The sequence below is a fragment of the Tupaia chinensis genome, unplaced genomic scaffold, assembly GCF_000334495.1.
Source record: "Tupaia chinensis unplaced genomic scaffold, TupChi_1.0 Scaffold000455_1, whole genome shotgun sequence".
NCBI lineage: Eukaryota > Metazoa > Chordata > Mammalia > Scandentia > Tupaiidae > Tupaia > Tupaia belangeri.
In genome coordinates this window covers 706,990-725,239 of record NW_006159963.1, presented here as the reverse complement: position 1 = coordinate 725,239, position 18,250 = coordinate 706,990, and the positions used below count along the sequence as shown (strand labels likewise).

The 18,250-nt window shown below is 38.5% G+C and overlaps 1 protein-coding gene across 1 annotated transcript in view; it reads left to right on the top strand.

Annotated features, from left to right (window-relative positions):
• C5 (complement C5) overlaps nt 1-18,250 on the top strand; it is a 116,453-nt gene that overhangs the window by 49,353 nt on the left and 48,850 nt on the right. Inside the window, exons 18-23 of the mRNA XM_006155491.3 lie at nt 2,842-2,932; nt 4,668-4,741; nt 9,271-9,410; nt 10,901-11,128; nt 14,335-14,395; nt 17,059-17,148. Coding sequence (XP_006155553.1) covers nt 2,842-2,932; nt 4,668-4,741; nt 9,271-9,410; nt 10,901-11,128; nt 14,335-14,395; nt 17,059-17,148 — 684 coding nt within the window. The remainder of the gene's footprint in view (nt 1-2,841; nt 2,933-4,667; nt 4,742-9,270; nt 9,411-10,900; nt 11,129-14,334; nt 14,396-17,058; nt 17,149-18,250) is intronic.

Here is an 18,250-nt window from a genome sequence, read left to right as displayed (position 1 = left end):
ATTTTGTGTAATTTTATGCAATTTTCATGCTTTATTTAAAATTGAAAGTAAAAATGATAACTTGTAAATGCCCATAAGAAAAACAAGTGTTATCATTTTGAGGAATGAGAAAGTGTATACTACAGAGTAGAGTATGTTAGCTCAGAATCAAGACCTTGTAAAAACCAGAAGCCAATCTACTCTGTCAGCTTGAAGTATTTATCCTCTCTGAGTCTCAAGCAAGAAGCTTGAGTCAGATAATCAATCTTCTGTATGCCTCTGAATTCTAAAATGCCGTGGTTCTGTGCTAGTTGTAATCATTTAAAATTCTATTTATACCTATACTGACATACCAAATACAACAAAATATTTCTAAGTCTAGCATAAGGTTAGTTGTATTTATTTAAAATTTGAAATCTTATTTCAGTTTTAACCACAATGTATGTTTTCAGAATTTTTAGAATTCTCTTGAATCAATTGTATGGCACAGCAGTAATGAGCTACGCAAGCGATGCTGAATCCATATGGAAGATTGTGGGTTCAATTCTCTGGTTAACCAGTACTTGCCAGGCATGCATCCACGATCCTGACTAACTGGGAGGGCTGCGGTAGGGTGTTTGGAGGGATCGCATATGAGGCTCTTTGAAAGAGCTTATCTCACTTTCCCCCCATCTCTAGCTCTCAAGAAAGAAAATAATGGGACCAGCAGTTGGCATAATGACTATGTCACTGGACTCCCATGTAGTCAACTGTGGTTTGAGTCCTGGACCCGGGTGGCTTAAACTTACACCGGGCGCGTGTGCGTGCATGCCCAAGATCCCGAGAGGAGAATGGTGGAGAAGGGATTGCAATGTGGCCATCCCCCTGGGGAGTGATTTCTCGCTTTCTGTCTCTTTGTCTTTCTCTGTCTTTCTGGTAAGCTCATGCACCCTATAGCAAAAACCTCTCAAAAAAGAGAAAAAGGAAAAGAAAAAGAAAGAAAATAATAACTTAAAAAATATAATTTATAGATCTCATTAATACCTTTTCAGAACTTTTAAGATTTTTAAAAACTTATTTATGATCTTTAACAATACACACAAAAACATACATCTGCTGTTTTATACTGTGATTGCTTCGCTTACTGTATGTATCTTAAACATTGTCTATCTCAAAAGGGAGATTTCTACAAACATAAACTTTATGGCTACTTACCAAAACCATGTTATTAGTTGTACTTAGATTGCTTTCAAGTTTTTGCTCATTGCAAGCAGCATTTTAATGAGTAATCTAGAACTTGCATTTTTTTATTGCCCAATTTTTCAACTATAATCGTCTGTTTGGCTTCAACTTCCTAGAGCTCACTCTCTGCAGTTCCTCCTCTCTGGTACTCTGGCCTTCTCTTTAGACAGCTTGATCTCCCAAAAAACCTATCTATATTGCCACAGGTCTTCAATACTTGGGTTCCTTTCCCTGCTCTATCCTCTGTTCTTAAACTACCTCCATGCTATAAACTGGGGCAATTTTAGGGTATATCTAATCTATGTCCCTTATCTCAGGAATCACATTCCTGTGCTGCTTATGTTATAATATCCTGAGAATGTAATTTTATATTTTTTTGAGAGGTTTTTGTTATAGGGCACATGTGCTCGCCAGAAAGACAGAGAGAGACAGAGAGACAGAGAGCAAGAAATCACTCCCCAGGGGGTATGGCCATGCCACAATCCCTTCTCCTCCATTCTCCTCTCGGGATCTTGGGTACGCACACACATGCGCCCAGTGTGAGTTTTAAGCCACCGGGTCCGGGACTTGAACTGCGGTCGGCTACATGGGAGTCCAGCGACATAGCCATTACGCTAACTGCTGGTCCCGAAAATGTAATTTTATATATTGTGTCTGATTTTTTTCACTGTTTAAGGCAGAAAGGTAAATCTAGTTTCTATTTGTACATTTTGGATAGAAGCACAAATTCTGTCCATTTTTACTAAAGTAAACATAAATAAATTACCAAGTTAAGACAGAGCATCAGAAAAAACATTCCTGTTTTCTTCGTCTATATTTTCTTTATTTTTTGCCAGAGGCTATGCAGACATATGAGAGAGAAAGAGAGAGAAAAGTCACCGCAAACAGGGCGTGGTCATATTGCAACCCTTTTTCCTCCATTTCTCCATCCCTTTGGGATTTGGGGCATGCACACACACATGCACCGTGCATTTTTCAAGCCACTAAGAACCATAGTCAGCCATGTGGAATCTGGCCCCCCGCCATTGTGCCACAGGATGGTTCTATCTCTATTTTCGGATGTAAACACAATTATTACAATTATAGAAGTGTAAGTTACTTTACACGCCAGCCACTATTTGTATAATCTCAGGAACACTGAGATTTATTTTACAACATAAGAAATAAATCTCTAAAAACATTTTTATGCTTTGTCTCTTCAATGCTATTAGTGGAGAAATCTTAAGAACTTTATAGTTCTATTTTGAAATTTCTAAACAAAAAAAAAAGTCTTTTGAGCACATGCGCTTGCCAGAAGCCGGAAAGACAGAGAGCGACAGAGAGACAAAAGCCAGAAGTCACCCCCTAGGGGGATGGCCACGCCGCAATCTCTTCTCCTCCATACTCCTCTCGAGATCTTGGGCACACATGCACACACACCTAGCATGAGTTTAAGCCACCAGGTCCAGGACTCAAACCGTGGTCGACTACGTGGGAGTCCAGCGACATAGCCATTAAGCCAACTGCTGGTCCCTAAACAAAATATTTTATTGACCTTTCATAATTTGTTTTAGTCGTAGATTAATTACTTTAAAATTCAGCTACAAGTAGAATTTATATTTTATTTTCTATAATTGAATGTGGGGTTTTGTTTTTGCCTAGATATACAGGCTCTGTTACCAGTAAACAAGCCAGAAATTCGGAGCTATTTTCCAGAAAGTTGGTTGTGGGAAGTCCATCATGTCCCCAAAAGGTATTATATTTCTTTGACATTTTTCCAAAAACAATATGGAAAATGCAAATTTATGACCCCAAATTTGGAAACTACCTGTTTCTCAACATTTTATGTAAGAATTAAAATGATTCTACCATTTGGTCAAATTTTGTTTCAGTTTGCTTTAATTTTTTTTTTAAATGTACTTTGCTCTGGTAATTGGTTCCTAGGCATCATTAACTATTAGTGAAGATGGGTACTATTTCATTTCATTTCAGTAAACATTTACTGCACATGGCAATGTGCAATTCACCACATTAAGCAGTTGTTTTCATCCTAACGTTGCTATACTATACAACAAACAGTGATAAACAAGAAGGGAGTTTCTTTTTTTGTTAAATTCTTTGACACATTTCTATGGAATGTCTCTGCACCAGGCATTAGAAAACCATGATGAACTATACTGAGTCCATGATCCTTGCCCTTCCTAGGTGAGTTCAAAGCCCTGACTTTCCAGTAAGATATCAGGACTCTGGGCTTAAAGCCTTGCAGTAGTCTCCTCATGGGTCTCCTTATCCCTACTCCTATTTCCTCTAATTCTTCCTCCACATTCTTGTTCATTTCATCTGGCCTTGCCCATGGCTTAGCATTTCCTCTGGAAAACCTTCCCACCATTGTCCTCAACCCTACCAGGGATTAAATTAATTGCCACTCCTAATGAACCCTGTTGGATGTACCACATAATATTATAACTATCAATTTAGTTGCCTATCTTCCACATTAAAATATAAATGCCTCAATGGGAATAAATAAATTCAGAATACTGCCTTGTACCAAGGGCCTAGTCTAGGATTCAACTTTGTGGAGACGGGAATAAGTGTGATCAATGAACTCTCACTGATTCTGAGATTTTTAATGCCTAAGTGGCACAGTTATTATAGTAAAGCATGATTTATTTACTTAAATATTTCTTCCAATGTACAGTGAGTAGAGCACTTTTAAGTGCTCTATACTCAGTACTTGGCACTATGCCTGATACAAAGTTGATGGACAATAACTGTATATAAAAATACAAACTTAATAATAATTGAAAAGTCATAGTTATAGCAACTTTGTTATGAGCAATGTTAACATGTAATATTTTGCTTCCCTGTTTAGAACATACTAACAATGATTATAGTTCTTCCTTTGTTTTGTATGCTTTGATTTTGTGATGTTTCAGAGGCATCCTTCTTGAACTTAAATTCTCATTTTATAGGCGCAATTTCTTTCCTTTTTTTTTCCTAAGAGAGAGATTTTTGCTATAGAGTGTGTGCACTCACCAGAGAGACAGGAAGAGACAGAAAAACAGAAAATGAGAAATCATCCCCCAAGGGCCACGCCACAATCCCTTCTCATCCATTCTCTTCTCGAGATTTTGGGCACACACACACACACACACACACACACACGCACGCACTCACGCACCTGGCATGAGTTTAAACTGCCAGGTCAAGGACTCGAACTGTGGTTGACTACGTGGGAATCCAGCAACACAAATATTCTTCCATCTGCTGGTCCCTTATAGGTGCAATTTCTGAGAACATGGAATATGTAGTAGAGTTACTAAATATATTTTTGATGGGTTTTCTTTAATAATTGCTATACTTTTGTCATGTAATTATTTTCTTTCTTGTAAAGTAATATGAAGCAAAAATTCTCTTGATGGTTACCTTTGTCAACTTGAGTTAATAACTATTCCACTGTATTTAAATATCAACATTTTAACTTCCAGAAACCAGCTGCAGTTTGTGCTACCCGATTCTCTAACTACTTGGGAAATTCAAGGTGTTGGCATTTCAAATAGTGGTAAGCAAGCTTAAAGTATATATTTATTTAATGAATGATTTGATTAACATAATGTAATTATTTGTTACTGTCTAGTTAGTTCACCTAGGAGTTAAGTGGTATTTCTTTTTCTTTTTCTTTTTTTTTTTAGGCTTTGCCATAGAGTGAGTGTATCCGCCAGAGAGAGACAGAGAAAAGGAAAGTGAGATGAGACTTCCTTAGGGGGCATGGCCACATCACAATCCCTTCTCCATTTTCCTCCTGGGATTCTGGGCATGCGCGTGCGCACACACACACACACACACACCATGATTTTCAAGCTATTAGGGTGGCTTGAAGTCCCAAGATCTGGGACTCAAACCTTGATTGACCATGTAGGAATCCAGTGCCTTAATCACCACACCACTGGCTGGTCCCAAGTGGAATTATTTTTACAGAATTTGTGTGTGTACGTGGGTGGCTGGTGTGTGTGTTGCCAAAAGACAGGTTTACCCACAGCTTTGAACATACTGATTTCTTCTTTTGCTCTTCTATTAGCTATCATTTTATAAATGCTGGTATTGGGGACCAGTGGTTGTCGTAATGACTATGTGGCTGGACTCCCATGTAGTCGACTGCAGTTAGAGTCCTAGACCCATTAGATTAAACTCAAACCAGGCACAGGTGCATGCGTGCCCAAGATCCCCAGAGGAGAAGGGATTGCGGCATGGCCATCCCCCCTCGGGGGTGATTTCTTGCTTTCTGTCTCTCTGTCTCTCTCTGTCTTTCTGGCGAGCACACGCACCCTATAGCAGGAATCTCTCCAAAAAATAAATAAATAAAATAAAAAATAAATGCTGCTGTCAAGTCCCTTTTTCCTTCATTTTTCTCAGCAACTGGGAGCTTGATTAGGGTTAGAAACAAATACAAAGGAACTCTTACAAGTATATGGAAGAATGAAATTAAAAGAAAAAAATAAAGGCCCAGTCCCATAGCACAATGGTTGTAAACTGTGAAAAAGAAGCAGTATCCCCCACAACTGACTGGGATACAAACCTTAGCCTTGGTGGCAATACGCTAGGTGCATGCAAGGCCTCAGGGTTCTCTAGGGTAAAAAATAAGAGGAAAAGGATTATAGTGTGAATAGGCCCCTCTAAGGAGTGTTTTCTTCACCTACCTGCCCTTGCCTCGCTCTCTCTGTCGTGTATGTGCATATCCTATGCCATTTTTTACCATAGGGCAGGTGCCACCATGCCCTCCAATTTTTGCCTTTTTTTAAAAAGGCAAAAATTTTTGGGAACAGCGGTTAGCGTAATGGCTATGTTGCTTGGACCCCATGTAGTCGACCGCGGTTTGCATCCCGGACCCAGTGGCTTAAAACTCATGGCGGGCGCGTGTGTGTGCGTGCCCAAGGTCCTGAGAGGAGAAGGGAGGAGAAGGGATTGCAGCATGGCCAGCCCCCCCCGGGAGGTGATTTCTCGCTTTCTGTCTCTCTGTCTCTCTCTGTCTGTCTGGTGAGCGCACGCACCCGAAAGCAAGAATAAAAAACCTCTCCAAAAAAAAAAAAAAAAAAGGCAAAAATTTTTAAAAATATGGGTGAGCTATTTGAGTTCCTTATATATTCTGGTTACCAATCCTTTACTGAAATATACTATAGTTTGCAAATATTTTCTCCCATTCTGTGGCTTGTCTCTTTATTGTTTCCTTTGCTGTGCAGAAACTTTTTAGCTTAATGTAATCCTTTTTGTCTATTTTTGGTATTACTGACTATACTTTTGAAGTATTTACAAGAAATCTTCGTCTACTCCAATGTCTTGGAGTGTTTTTCCTGTGCTTACCACAGTAATTTTGTAGTTTTGGGCTTTAGGTTTAAGTTTCTCCTCCATTTTGAGTTAAATTTTGTAAATGATGATAAATGGGGGTCTATTTTAATTCTTCTGCAGGTGACTGTCCAGTTTTCTCAGCACAATGTTTTGAAAAGACTGTCTTGGCCTGGCTCTGTGTCCTGGTAGTTAATGTAGCCATATCCCACATGGCCAACTGCATGATTTGAGTCCCAGACCCTGTAGCTTGAGAAACATGCCAGGTGTGTGTGCATGCATGCCCACAATCTCAGAAGGAGAGAGAAAATGGAAGAGAAGGGATTGTAGCATGACCATTCCCTTGGGGGGTGAGGGTGGGGAATAAGATATATCTCCTTTCCCTCTCTTTCCATCTCTGTCTCTTTTTCTTTGGTGAGTACATGTACCTACTAGCAGAAAAGAAAGGATGAAAGAAAGAAAGAAGAAATGAGAGAAAGAAAGAAAAGACTGTCTTGTCTTGAGACCTTTGTCAGAAATCAATTAGCCATATGTTGTTGGATTTATTTCTGGATTCTCTATTGTTCCATTGGTCTATGGGTAATTAGTCAGAGCAGACAACCCTCAAAGGAAGACAAACAAATGAAGCATAAAAAAATGTTAAAGAAATGCAAATCAGGGGGCCAGCAGGTGGCATGGTGGTTAAGGCGCAGGACACTCCCACATGGCTGACCACGATTCAAGTCCCTGACCTGGTACCTTGCTTTCTCACTTTCCCTCTCTCTTTCATCAAATAAAAATAAATGAAAAAAAAAAAGAATTAATTTTTTTAAAGTTTTTAAATGGGGAACCAGCAGTTAGCGTCATGGCTATGTCGCTGGACTCCCATGTAGTCGACCGCAGTTCCCGTCCCGGACCCGGTGGCTTAAAACTCACGCCGGGCGCGTGTGCGTGCGTGCCCTAGATCCCTAGAGGAGAATGGAAGAGAAGGGATTGCGGCGTGACCATCCCCTCTGGGGGGTGCTTTCTCGCTTTCTGTCTCTATGTCTCTCTCTGTTTGTCTGGCGAGCGCACGCGCCCTATAGCAAAAACCTCTCAAAAAAAAAAAGTTTTTAAATGCAAATAAAAACCACAATGATTTATCTCCTAACCCTAGTCAGAATGGCTATAATCAGGGAAACAAATAACCCATCTTATTGAAGTTACACTGTAACTGAAGAGCACTGTTGGTGGTAACATAAATTAGTAGCCACCATGGAAAACAAAAATGTAAAAATAGAACAACTGCATGACCCGTAATCCTACTCTTGAGTATTTACCAAAAGGACAAGAAATCACTCTGTTGGAGAGACATTTTCATGTCCACTATTAAAACATTATATGTAACAGCCATGGAATGAATCTGAGTGCCCAACAATGGATGAATGGATAAAGAAAATGTGGCACATATACACAATGGAATACTACTTAGTCATAAAGAACAATGATATACAGTAATTTAGCAAAAAAAAAAAAAAAAAAAACAAGGATGAATCTAGAAGATAGAGTGCTAAGTGAAATAAGCCGGGCTATGAAAGACATTCACTGTATGTCCTTGCTTAACATATACCAAATGTTCATGCTCTGATGGCAGAAGCAGAAGGACTCATTGGCATAGAAGTTGAGAGAAAAATGATAGATGCCAGAAATTGCATAGGGGTGTGTATAAGAGAGAATTGAGAGAAAATTATTAATAGACATAAGAATGTATTGAAACAAGTGAAATAGGTTATGGAATGGTACACCATAGCAGAGTAAAAAATATCATTGACAATTCACTACATACTTAAAAAAAAAGAAAACGTATTACTGAAAGTACACCATGTAATATAATGTTCAATGTTGAAGATGAATATGTCTACATCTACATATTATATACTGTGTACATGCTTTGAAAAAAAACATATGGTATACCACTAAGACATACAATGATTATATGAAAACCAGAAATCACAATTTTTAAAAAGAAAAATATATTGATATGTAAACTTTGTTTCTAACATACCTCATGTATTCTATGAAAACTTCTTATTATGACTTTACTCTTGTGCTGATGATGCTCATTTGTGGTGACCTAGTACATACACTTTATAAATAACTTCATAGTTGGTTTCGTTTGTTTGCTACTTTTTTTATTTTTCACAAGATCTTGGTTTCTACAATCAAAATTTATAACCACTAAATGGAAATAACCATAAATATCTAAAAAATATGTGGTATTTTCGTTGGTAAATATTCTCATGGCTTAAATAGAATAAAATATTCTTGAACAAATGAGATTTTCTGGTCATACCATTAGTTATTGAAATAAAGATCAATGAACAGATGTCTGATTCCATAGCCTAATAGACAAAGGAGCTGGATCCCACATGACTGACTGCAGTTGAATCCCAACCCCAGTAGATTGAAAAACATGCTGGGTGTTTGTGTGAACATGCCCCAAATACCAATAGGATAGGGGAATAGAGAAGGGATTGCAGTTTGACCACTTCCCACAGGGTATGCTCTCTCCCTTTCTCTCTTTCTTTCAGTTTCTCTGTCTCTGATGAGCACATGCATCCTCTGGTATTTAAAAAATAAAAGGATTAAGGAGTAGTAAATTCAAGAACATGGAGTGATAACACTAAGAAAAACATCATCTTTTTCTTTGAAGTAAAGAAAATAGATATTTTAGTACTAATAAAGCATTATAGGAATTCCCTAATAAGCTTCTACTTTCACTTTGGGCCGAAGGTATATGTGTTGCTGATACTCTCAAGGCAAAGGTGTTCAAAGATGTCTTCCTAGAAATGAATATACCGTATTCTGTTGTGCGGGGAGAACAGATCCAATTGAAAGGAACCGTTTACAACTATAGGACTTCTGGGATGCGGGTAAGTAGGTATTTATGGTATATTAAAATAAATGGAAAAAAAGGAAGCCTCTGGTTTTCTGAGAATTATATTGGTGGAATGATCACACACAGAACTAAAATTTAGCTGAGTTCAGCAATATAACCAAGCTCTTACAATGAGTATTGTACCAGATGTGCAGCTTAAAAGTGAAGGGAAGAAGAAAGGAGGAAGGGTTTACCATGCAACTCCAAATTAAAGAGGAATAAAGTGCATAAAATCAATGTACTGTGGGGGTTAAGAGATGGATGAGTTCACATTTAGATCATTATCACCCTGGACTCTGAGTTCCTTCATCTCCTTCACTGTAACAATCTTTTCCTAATCTCCATCTTAGCCATTCATACTCATCTTCACTTTGTAGATTTTTGTCATCCTCTCTGCAGTCTTGATTTTGAATATCTCTCCATTCAGTCACATCTTCCTCCCTATCCTAATTCACTAGCCTATTACTTCCGTAGCTACAGCTCTGCAGTATCATCGAGACTTCCAATCCATCCACTCAATCACTTTTATTTATTCATTAGCCCTTTGTGGTTTTACTTTATTCCTTGTTCAGGTTAGAATTCATGAACCATCATAATAATCACATTGATTAAAATCATGTTAACTTGGGGCCAGCAGGTGGCATAGTGGTTAAGGTGCTGCACTCCATGTGGCTGACTGTAATTCGAGTCCCAGACCTGGTAGCTTGAAACTCACACCAGGCATGTGTACATACGTGCCCAAAATCCTGAGAGGAGAATGGAGGAGAAGGGACTGTGGTGTGGCCATCCCACCTGGGGAAGGAGGCTCATTTCTCATTTTCTGTCTCTGTGTCTCTCTCTGTCTCTTTGGCAAGCATATGTGCCCTATATCAAAAATCTCTCAAAGGAAAAAAAATCATGTTAACTCTCTGATCCTCTCTCACTTCATTGTTCAGTCCATGAAAATCTCCACCTGTTGTTGGACCCATTTGTCTTCTTTTTGCCAGCATACCTCTAAAAAACAAGCATATCAAAAATCTCTCAAAGGAAAAAAAAATCATGTTAACTCTCTGATCCTCTCTCACTTCATTGTTCAGTCCATGAAAATCTCCACCTGTTGTTGGACCCATTTGTCTTCTTTTTGCCAGCATACCTCTAAAAAAAACCTCTGCAATAGGCTGATTGGTTTCACTTGAACATCACAATCATAAAATGTGAGAACATCACAATCATACATGAGAACTCAATTCTTCAGTGCTGTCCAAAAATCTAACTGTATTTTCTTTTTTAAATTTTTTTCTTATAGATATCCTTCATTGCTGAGCTGTCCAGCAATGTGTGTGTGTGTAAGAAAATCTGAAATGCACTTTTTCCTATGCCTTAGAATTTAAGGAATTACTTTAACATTGTTAAAGCACTGTGCTGAGTTTGTGTTCAGGTGAGCATTGTCAAGATACACTTTCTGAGAGAAAATATTTTGATAAATTCTCATTCATACTATTTCAGTTTTGCGTTAAAATATCTACTGTGGAGGGCATCTGTACTTCGGGAAGCACAATCCATGGCCATCAGGGAGGAAAGTCTTCCAGATGTGTGCCCCAGAGAGTAGAGGGCTCCTCCAGCCACTTGGTGACCTTCAGCCTGCTGCCTTTGGAAATTGGCCTCCACAGCATCAACTTTTCGTTGGAGACTTCATTTGGAAAAGAAATTTTAGTAAAGACGTTACGAGTAGTGGTAAGAAAAATATGCTTTTTCTGATGCTTTTTAAAAGCACTTCTTTGAGGGGGAGCAGCAGATGGTGTAATAGTTCTGTCACTGGACTCCCACGTAGTCAACCATGGTTTAAGTCCTGCACCCAGCAGCTCAAATCTCACACCGGGCATGTGTGTGCATGTGCGTGTGTGCCCCGAATCCCTAGAGGAGAATGCAGGAAAAGGGATTGTGGCATGGCCATCTCCCTGGGGAATGATTTCTTGCTTTCTGTCTCTGTCTCTCTCTTTCTCTCTGGCAAGCATAACTGCCCTTAGCAAAAATCTCTCTCAGAAAATAAAACAACAACAACAAAAAACACTTCTTTTGGGGCCAACAGGTGGCATAGTGGTTAAAGCTCTGGATTCCCACATGGTTGACCGTGGCTTGAGTCATGGACCCAGCAGCTTGAAACACACCAGGCACGTGTGTGTACAGGCCCTAAATTCCGAAAGAATAGCAGAAAAGCGCTGTGGCATAGCCATCCCCCCGGGGGAAATTTCTCACTTTCTCTCTCTGTCTCTCAGGCAAGCATATGTGTCCTATAGCAAAAAATATCTCTCTCATTCTAAAAAGTTATCAATAATTTATGTCTAAATTATGTTGAAAGAGCAAGAGAAATGATGTTGTAAATCCAACAAAATGTTAACAGTTGGGACCAGCAGTTGGCATAATGGCTATGTCGCTGGACTTCCATGTGGTCGACTACAGTTCAAGTCCTACACCCTGTGACTTAAACTCATGCCAGGCACGTATGCGGCCATGCCCAAGATCCTGAGAGGAGAATGGAGGAGAAGGGACTACAGTGTGGCCATCCTCCCTGGGGGGTGATTTCTTCCTTTCTGACTCTCTGTCTCTCTCTGTCTTTCTGGCTAGCACGCATCCTATAGCAAAAACCTCTACCCCCAAAAAAATGGTAACAGATGAAGAAATTGGATGGCAAGTATCCTAGATATTTCTTACACTATTCTTCTGATTTTTCTGTAAGTCTGAAATGATACTTAAAATTTTGACAAACAATAATGCTTATTGCACAAAATTTGAGGTATCTTCAAAAAAATTCATGGAAATGTATATTATGGAAACAAAATTGTACATGGATTTCAACATTTTTTTGCACCAAAATAAACTCAACTTTAATTCCATTTTCCATTGATTTTTTGAAGTAGCCTCATATAGACTATTGAAAAAACACAGGAAGAAAAGATAAAAATCACCAATTCTCTTCATACCCAGAGTTATTTCATTTTAACATTTTGATACTTGCTTTTTCTTCTGTCACATTCAGAAAGTGTGTCTTGAAATCTGTATGTCAGGCATTATGCTAAGTATAGGAGATAAAACAATAAATAAAACACAGCCCTTCCACTAGAAGAACCTACATTTTAGAAAAATTTCCATTATATAAATGAGTAAATAGGCCAAAAAAGAAATAAAACTACCATTTACTCACAGTAAAGTGTATTTTTATGTTATATTAAGATTAAGAGGGTCAGCTCTCTAACACAGTAGTTAAGCTCTGTGCATGGGGAAAAGGGTCCCAAATGGTCAATCACGGTTTGAGTCCCAGCCTCAGTAGCAAGAAACACCCACCAGGCATGTGTGCATGCATATCCAGAATCTTGAAGCAATAGAGAAATGGAAGAAAAGGGATTGCAGTGTGACCATGCTCCATTGTGGGAACTTTCTCCCTCTCTGTCTGGTGAGTGTGTGCACCCTCTGCCAATTAAAAAAGATTAAGGTAAGATTCTTATACAATTATTTGTCGATTAAAAATTATACTAGTTTTAAAAGGTAAGATTCTTGCCAAGGGCCACATGACTGGTTAATGACTAGAGCTTCCTAGGTCTCTTCTTTGGGTTGCATTTCAGCTACGAAGTTCACTTCGATACACATGTATTGACTTATCTTGTGTAAAGCACATTCCTGTACATCCTTGAATCATAGTTTCATGAACAGACTCTGGAGCAAGGATGCCTGGCTTTGAATCCCAGCTCTACCCCTTCTAGCAGCACAACCTTGGATAACTTACTTGAACTCTGTGTATCAGCTTCCTCATCTATTTAATGGGAGTAATAATAGATACCTGCCTCATAGAGCATTTTGTTGTTGTTTAAGTTTTCTCTTTATAAATAGAACACATGTGCGTGCATGTTAGAGAGTGAGAGAAAGAGGGATGAGCACCCTCCACAGGGTCTAGACACGCAATGATCCCTTCCTCCAATCCTCTAGTCTGTCAGATCCTGGACTCTTGTGCACATGCCCCACATATTTCAGGCTACCCAAGCTGATATAGTCTCCATGTGGATCTGGCTTCTCTTAAGCAGCAAATTTCCACTGTCCCATGGAGCTTACCCTGATGGAGATTTTTAGAGGTGAAGTGAACTGCTATGTACAAAGCACTTAGACCAATCACCTGGCTTCTAATAACGCCTATTTACCAGGACCAGCAGTGGGCGTAGTGGCTATGTCGCTGGACTCCCATGTAGATGACCACGGTTCGAGTCCCGGACCCAGTGGCTTAAACTCATGCTGAGCACGTGTGCATATGTGCCCAAGATCCCAAGAAGAGAATGGAGGAGAATGGAGGAGAACAGATTGTGGCGTGGCCATCCCCCCAGGGGGTGATTTCTCGCTTTCTGTCTCTCTGTCTCTCTTTTGTTTTTCTGGCAAGCAAACATGTTCTATAGCAAAAACCTCTCCAAATAAATAAATGAATAACTCCTATTTACATATTTGTTCTGATCAATATGCAAATAGACAGAAAATATTCTAAATAAATATGTACATGTATATATACATATAAGTATACTTGGCCTTTTTTTAATGAAGGGTTTTTTTTTTGAGAAAGATTTTTGTTACAGAGCATATTTGCTTGCTGGAGAGATCGAGAGACAGAAAGTGAGAAATCACCCCCAGGGGGATGGCCTTGCCTTAATCCCTCCTCCTCCATCTCCTCTTGGGATATTGGGCATGCACACACACTCCCAGCATGAGTTTTAAGCCACCAGGTCTGGGTCTCAAACTGCAGTTGACTACATGGAAGTCCAGCAATGTAACCATTACACCATGTTCTGCTTCCAAGGTAGATTTTTAAAATTAGAAAGTGGATCAGTAAAATTAATCCAGGGAATTCAAGTCATATAAATTTAATTATGTTCTTAATTGAATGTTTTCTACTTTTATTTTAGCCTGAAGGTGTCAAAAGGGAAAGTCATGCTGGTGTTACTCTGGACCCTAAGGGTATTTATGGTAGGCAAAATGATTTTGTATATGTTGTCTTTTTGCTCTAGAAAGTGGAGTGTATATGTAATTTAAAACACTGTTTTTCAACATGTTAATTGTCTAAAATCAGAAGATCCACTTTTTATTTAACTACCCTTCCTGATAGACCATCTGAGGACCAGCAGATGCATAATGGTTATGTTGCTGGACTCCCAGATGACTAACCACAGTTCAAGTCCCAGGCTTAGCAGCTTGAAACTCACGTCAGGCGTGTGTGCGTGCATGCCAAAATTCTGAGAGGAGAATGAAGAAGAAGGGATTGCAGTATGATCATTCCCTCTGTGGTGGTGGTGGTGCGGGGGGTTGTGTGATTTCTTGCTTTCTGTCTCTCTGTCTGGTGAGTGCACACACCCTATAGCAAAAATCTCTCTAAAAACAAAAACAAAACCAAATTTAGACCATTATACTCAGAGTTCCATTTTTTCTGGACAGCAAAAAATTGATATCTTTCACAGTTAAAAAAAAAAAATCCGCTGTAGAGCATGTGTGCTGGTCAGAGACAGAGAAAGAGGGAGAAAGCATCTTCCAGTGGGGCACGCACGCCACAATCCCTTTGTCTCCAGTTCTCTACCTTGGTAGGATTTGAGGCATGCATGTACATATACCTGATGTGTTTTCTAAGCTGCTGGGCCTGGGATTTGAACATATGATTGGCCATGTGGGATCCAGCTCCTTTAACCACCAGGCAATGGGGCTGGCCCTCCTTTTACATTTCAAGCCACTGGATATCATACACTGAATGAAAAAAAAGTTCAGTAGAATAATGAAAAGAAAGAAAAAATTCATTCTATGTTCATATATCCATTCATTATTTTTTTGTTCTCTATATATTTTTATTCTAATCTTACCTTCATATGAACCCCTTAGCTTGCCCATAGTGAATAATATATGGGTAGCTATATCACAAGTTCTGAGGTTTGGGACCTCACATAGTTATGTCACGTCTCAGAGCCACCATCACCTTTGGCTTCTCTTCCTTTCCACCATGGGTGTCTCCTATACTAACATTATTGCAAACAGCTTTCCAAAACAGCCTTGTCTTCCTCTTACCAGAGCCAGCAAGGCCACAAGATCAAAGCTATGAGTTGGGAATGATCTTTTCAGAGTAAACCTCTCTAGAGAAAATCTCAGTTTAAAAAAATCTACTCCTCTTTCCAATCTTGTCATATGACTTTAGATTTATCTCTAAGGAATCTACCTTTATAGATGATGTTTTAATGTGTCTTTTATCATAGTCTCTGACAAGAAGTAAACCGACTTCTCTTAGTTTTAACTTTCTGTTATTTACCTTTTCCATCTGATGGTAGATTTACCAGTGAGAACTGAAACCATTAAGAGCTGGAATCAATGAAGAAAATTGTAGAAGATAAAATTTAGAGAATCTCAAATAACCTGTCTGAAATGAGCAAGAAAAGTTCAGTAGAATAGTGGAAAGAGAGAAAAAATATATATTAAGCATGAGCTGTACACCAGTCTCTTTGTCTCTATTATTTTTACCTTCACAAAAATCCTTTGGTGAAAAAATGATTACTTCCATCTAACTGATGAACAACTGAGGCCTAGGAAGGTTATGTGTCTTGCCCAGTGTCACATACATAGTAAGCTCTTTCTGAACTCTATGCTCTTTCAAGCACACTGCAAACCTCTTCACTGACCTCATTGAGTTTTATTTTGATGTTATATCCTCAGCATTTATCAAAGGCTAATAAAGAAGTTCTATGTGGAACATTTCTGCATCTTCAGCCAAGCAATCTGGCTTGTTCATTAAGTTGCAAAATGTCACTTATTTTTTAGTGTCTTCCATTTGTCATGAACTATGCTAAGTGTTGGGATACAACTGGAATAAGAAATGGTACTTGCCTTCAAAGAGGTGGATTCTTTCTGTGGTGGTGACTACTATGGAGTTCAGATTGCAGCTCCACTTGTATTGGTTCTGTGACCTTGAGCAAGTTAGTTTTTAAGTTTCAATTTCCTCTTCTGTAAAATTAAAACAATAAAAAATAGTCCTAGCATACAGGGTTGCTGCATGCCATTGTTCCAATGCCATAATGCATTTAAATAATTTAGCAGGGTGTTGTTACTACACTTTCAGTAGAATGATAAATGTTATCATTTTTATAACATAAATTTTTGATTACCATAGAAAATTATCTTGATACCAGTATGCTAAAACTCTGTTACTATGCACATTGAGAAGTCTCTAAATTAGACTGGGAGGGGAAAGTGGAAAGAATTTCAGGTTATGTCTCCCAGTGGAGCTAATGTTCATATATCCTTGCTAAGAAACTATGTATTAGTTATTTTTAGATTTTACTTCCAGGAATAATTTTCTGTTTTTGGGCAAAATGGCATGCTACCTTTAACTGGTGAATAAGATTTATATAACCTATTTATTTCATATCTTGTAATGGTCAGGAAGTGCATAGCCAAATTGATGCTTTATTTAAAGAGATTATCTAAGGTATGAAAAATAACTTCAATGATTTTAAACTTTATTTTAAAATTGTAATAGTATTATTATTAAAGTCTTTTACTTTGAAAAAGTCTTTGGAAGTAGATACATTGTAAATAATTTGCAATAGTCTTTCCCTGATAACTCTGTAAATCCAATAATTTTTTTTAAATTACAGGTGTTGTTAGCAGACGAAAGGAGTTTCCATATAGGATACCATTAGATTTGGTTCCCAAAACAAATGTCAAAAGGATTTTGAGTATAAAAGGTAAATTGACAAATGCAATTTTTTTTTCTTATTTTACTTTGTGCTTTAGACAAAAATAAAATATCCTCATGATTGTTCATTTTCTACTTCTCTGTTCAGTAGCATACACGAATCCACTTCTGAGAATACCATACTCCCACTTACTGCAACCTTCAAATCTTTCATTATTTTTCCAATTCTCTTCCTCCAATACCCAATTTAAATGGAGATTTATTCTCTCATGATGGAGGGTGGGGGATATTATTGACTCAAAGATTTCTCTAAAGGGGAGAGGGAGGATGCAGCTACTCCTAGACTTAAAAAGCTTCCCATGGTCTTACTAACCAGTCTTGCTCCAGAAAAGGTCTTATGACCTTCAAGTGGTCCCAAGAGAACAACAGCTCTGCACAGTATCAGTCCCAGAGGAGTGTCTTAGTCCATTTATGATGCCATACCAAACTACTTGAGACTGGGTAGTTTATTTCTCACAGTTCTGGAGGCTGGGAAGTCCAAAATGAAAGCACCAACAGGTTCAGTATCTGATGAGGGCTGTTCTTGCTTCCAAGATGGTCCCTTGTTGCTACATTTCACAGAAATGTAGAAAGTAGAAAGGCAGAAGGTTGAGAAGGGGTGAACAGTTCCTTCACACCTTTTTTATAAGGTCATTAATCCCATTTATGAGAGTGCTACAAACCATCTAATATCATCATCTTGGTGACTAGATGTCAACATATAAATTTTGGAGGGACACATACATTCAAACCACAGATGGGTTTCTCTCTGCTTTAATATATTTTTAGAAGTGGCATCTTTGCTGTATTTTCCCTGGCCAATTGCCTTTATAATTCAGTAACATATCATTAACATGATAAAATGTCCTGACTACATTTTTTAACAAATAAAACTTTAGAACTGAGCTGGCCCCTTAGTCATTGGTTAAGGGAACCTGATCCCATGGCTGACTATGGTTTGAATCCTGGCCCCAGCAGCTCAGAAAATGTTCAGCACATGTACTTGCATGCCTCAAATTCCAACAGGGTGGAGAGATTGAAGAAAAGGAAGAGATTGTGTCTTGACTATGTCCCATTGGGACAAGTTTTCTCTCTCTCACTCTCTCTTTCCC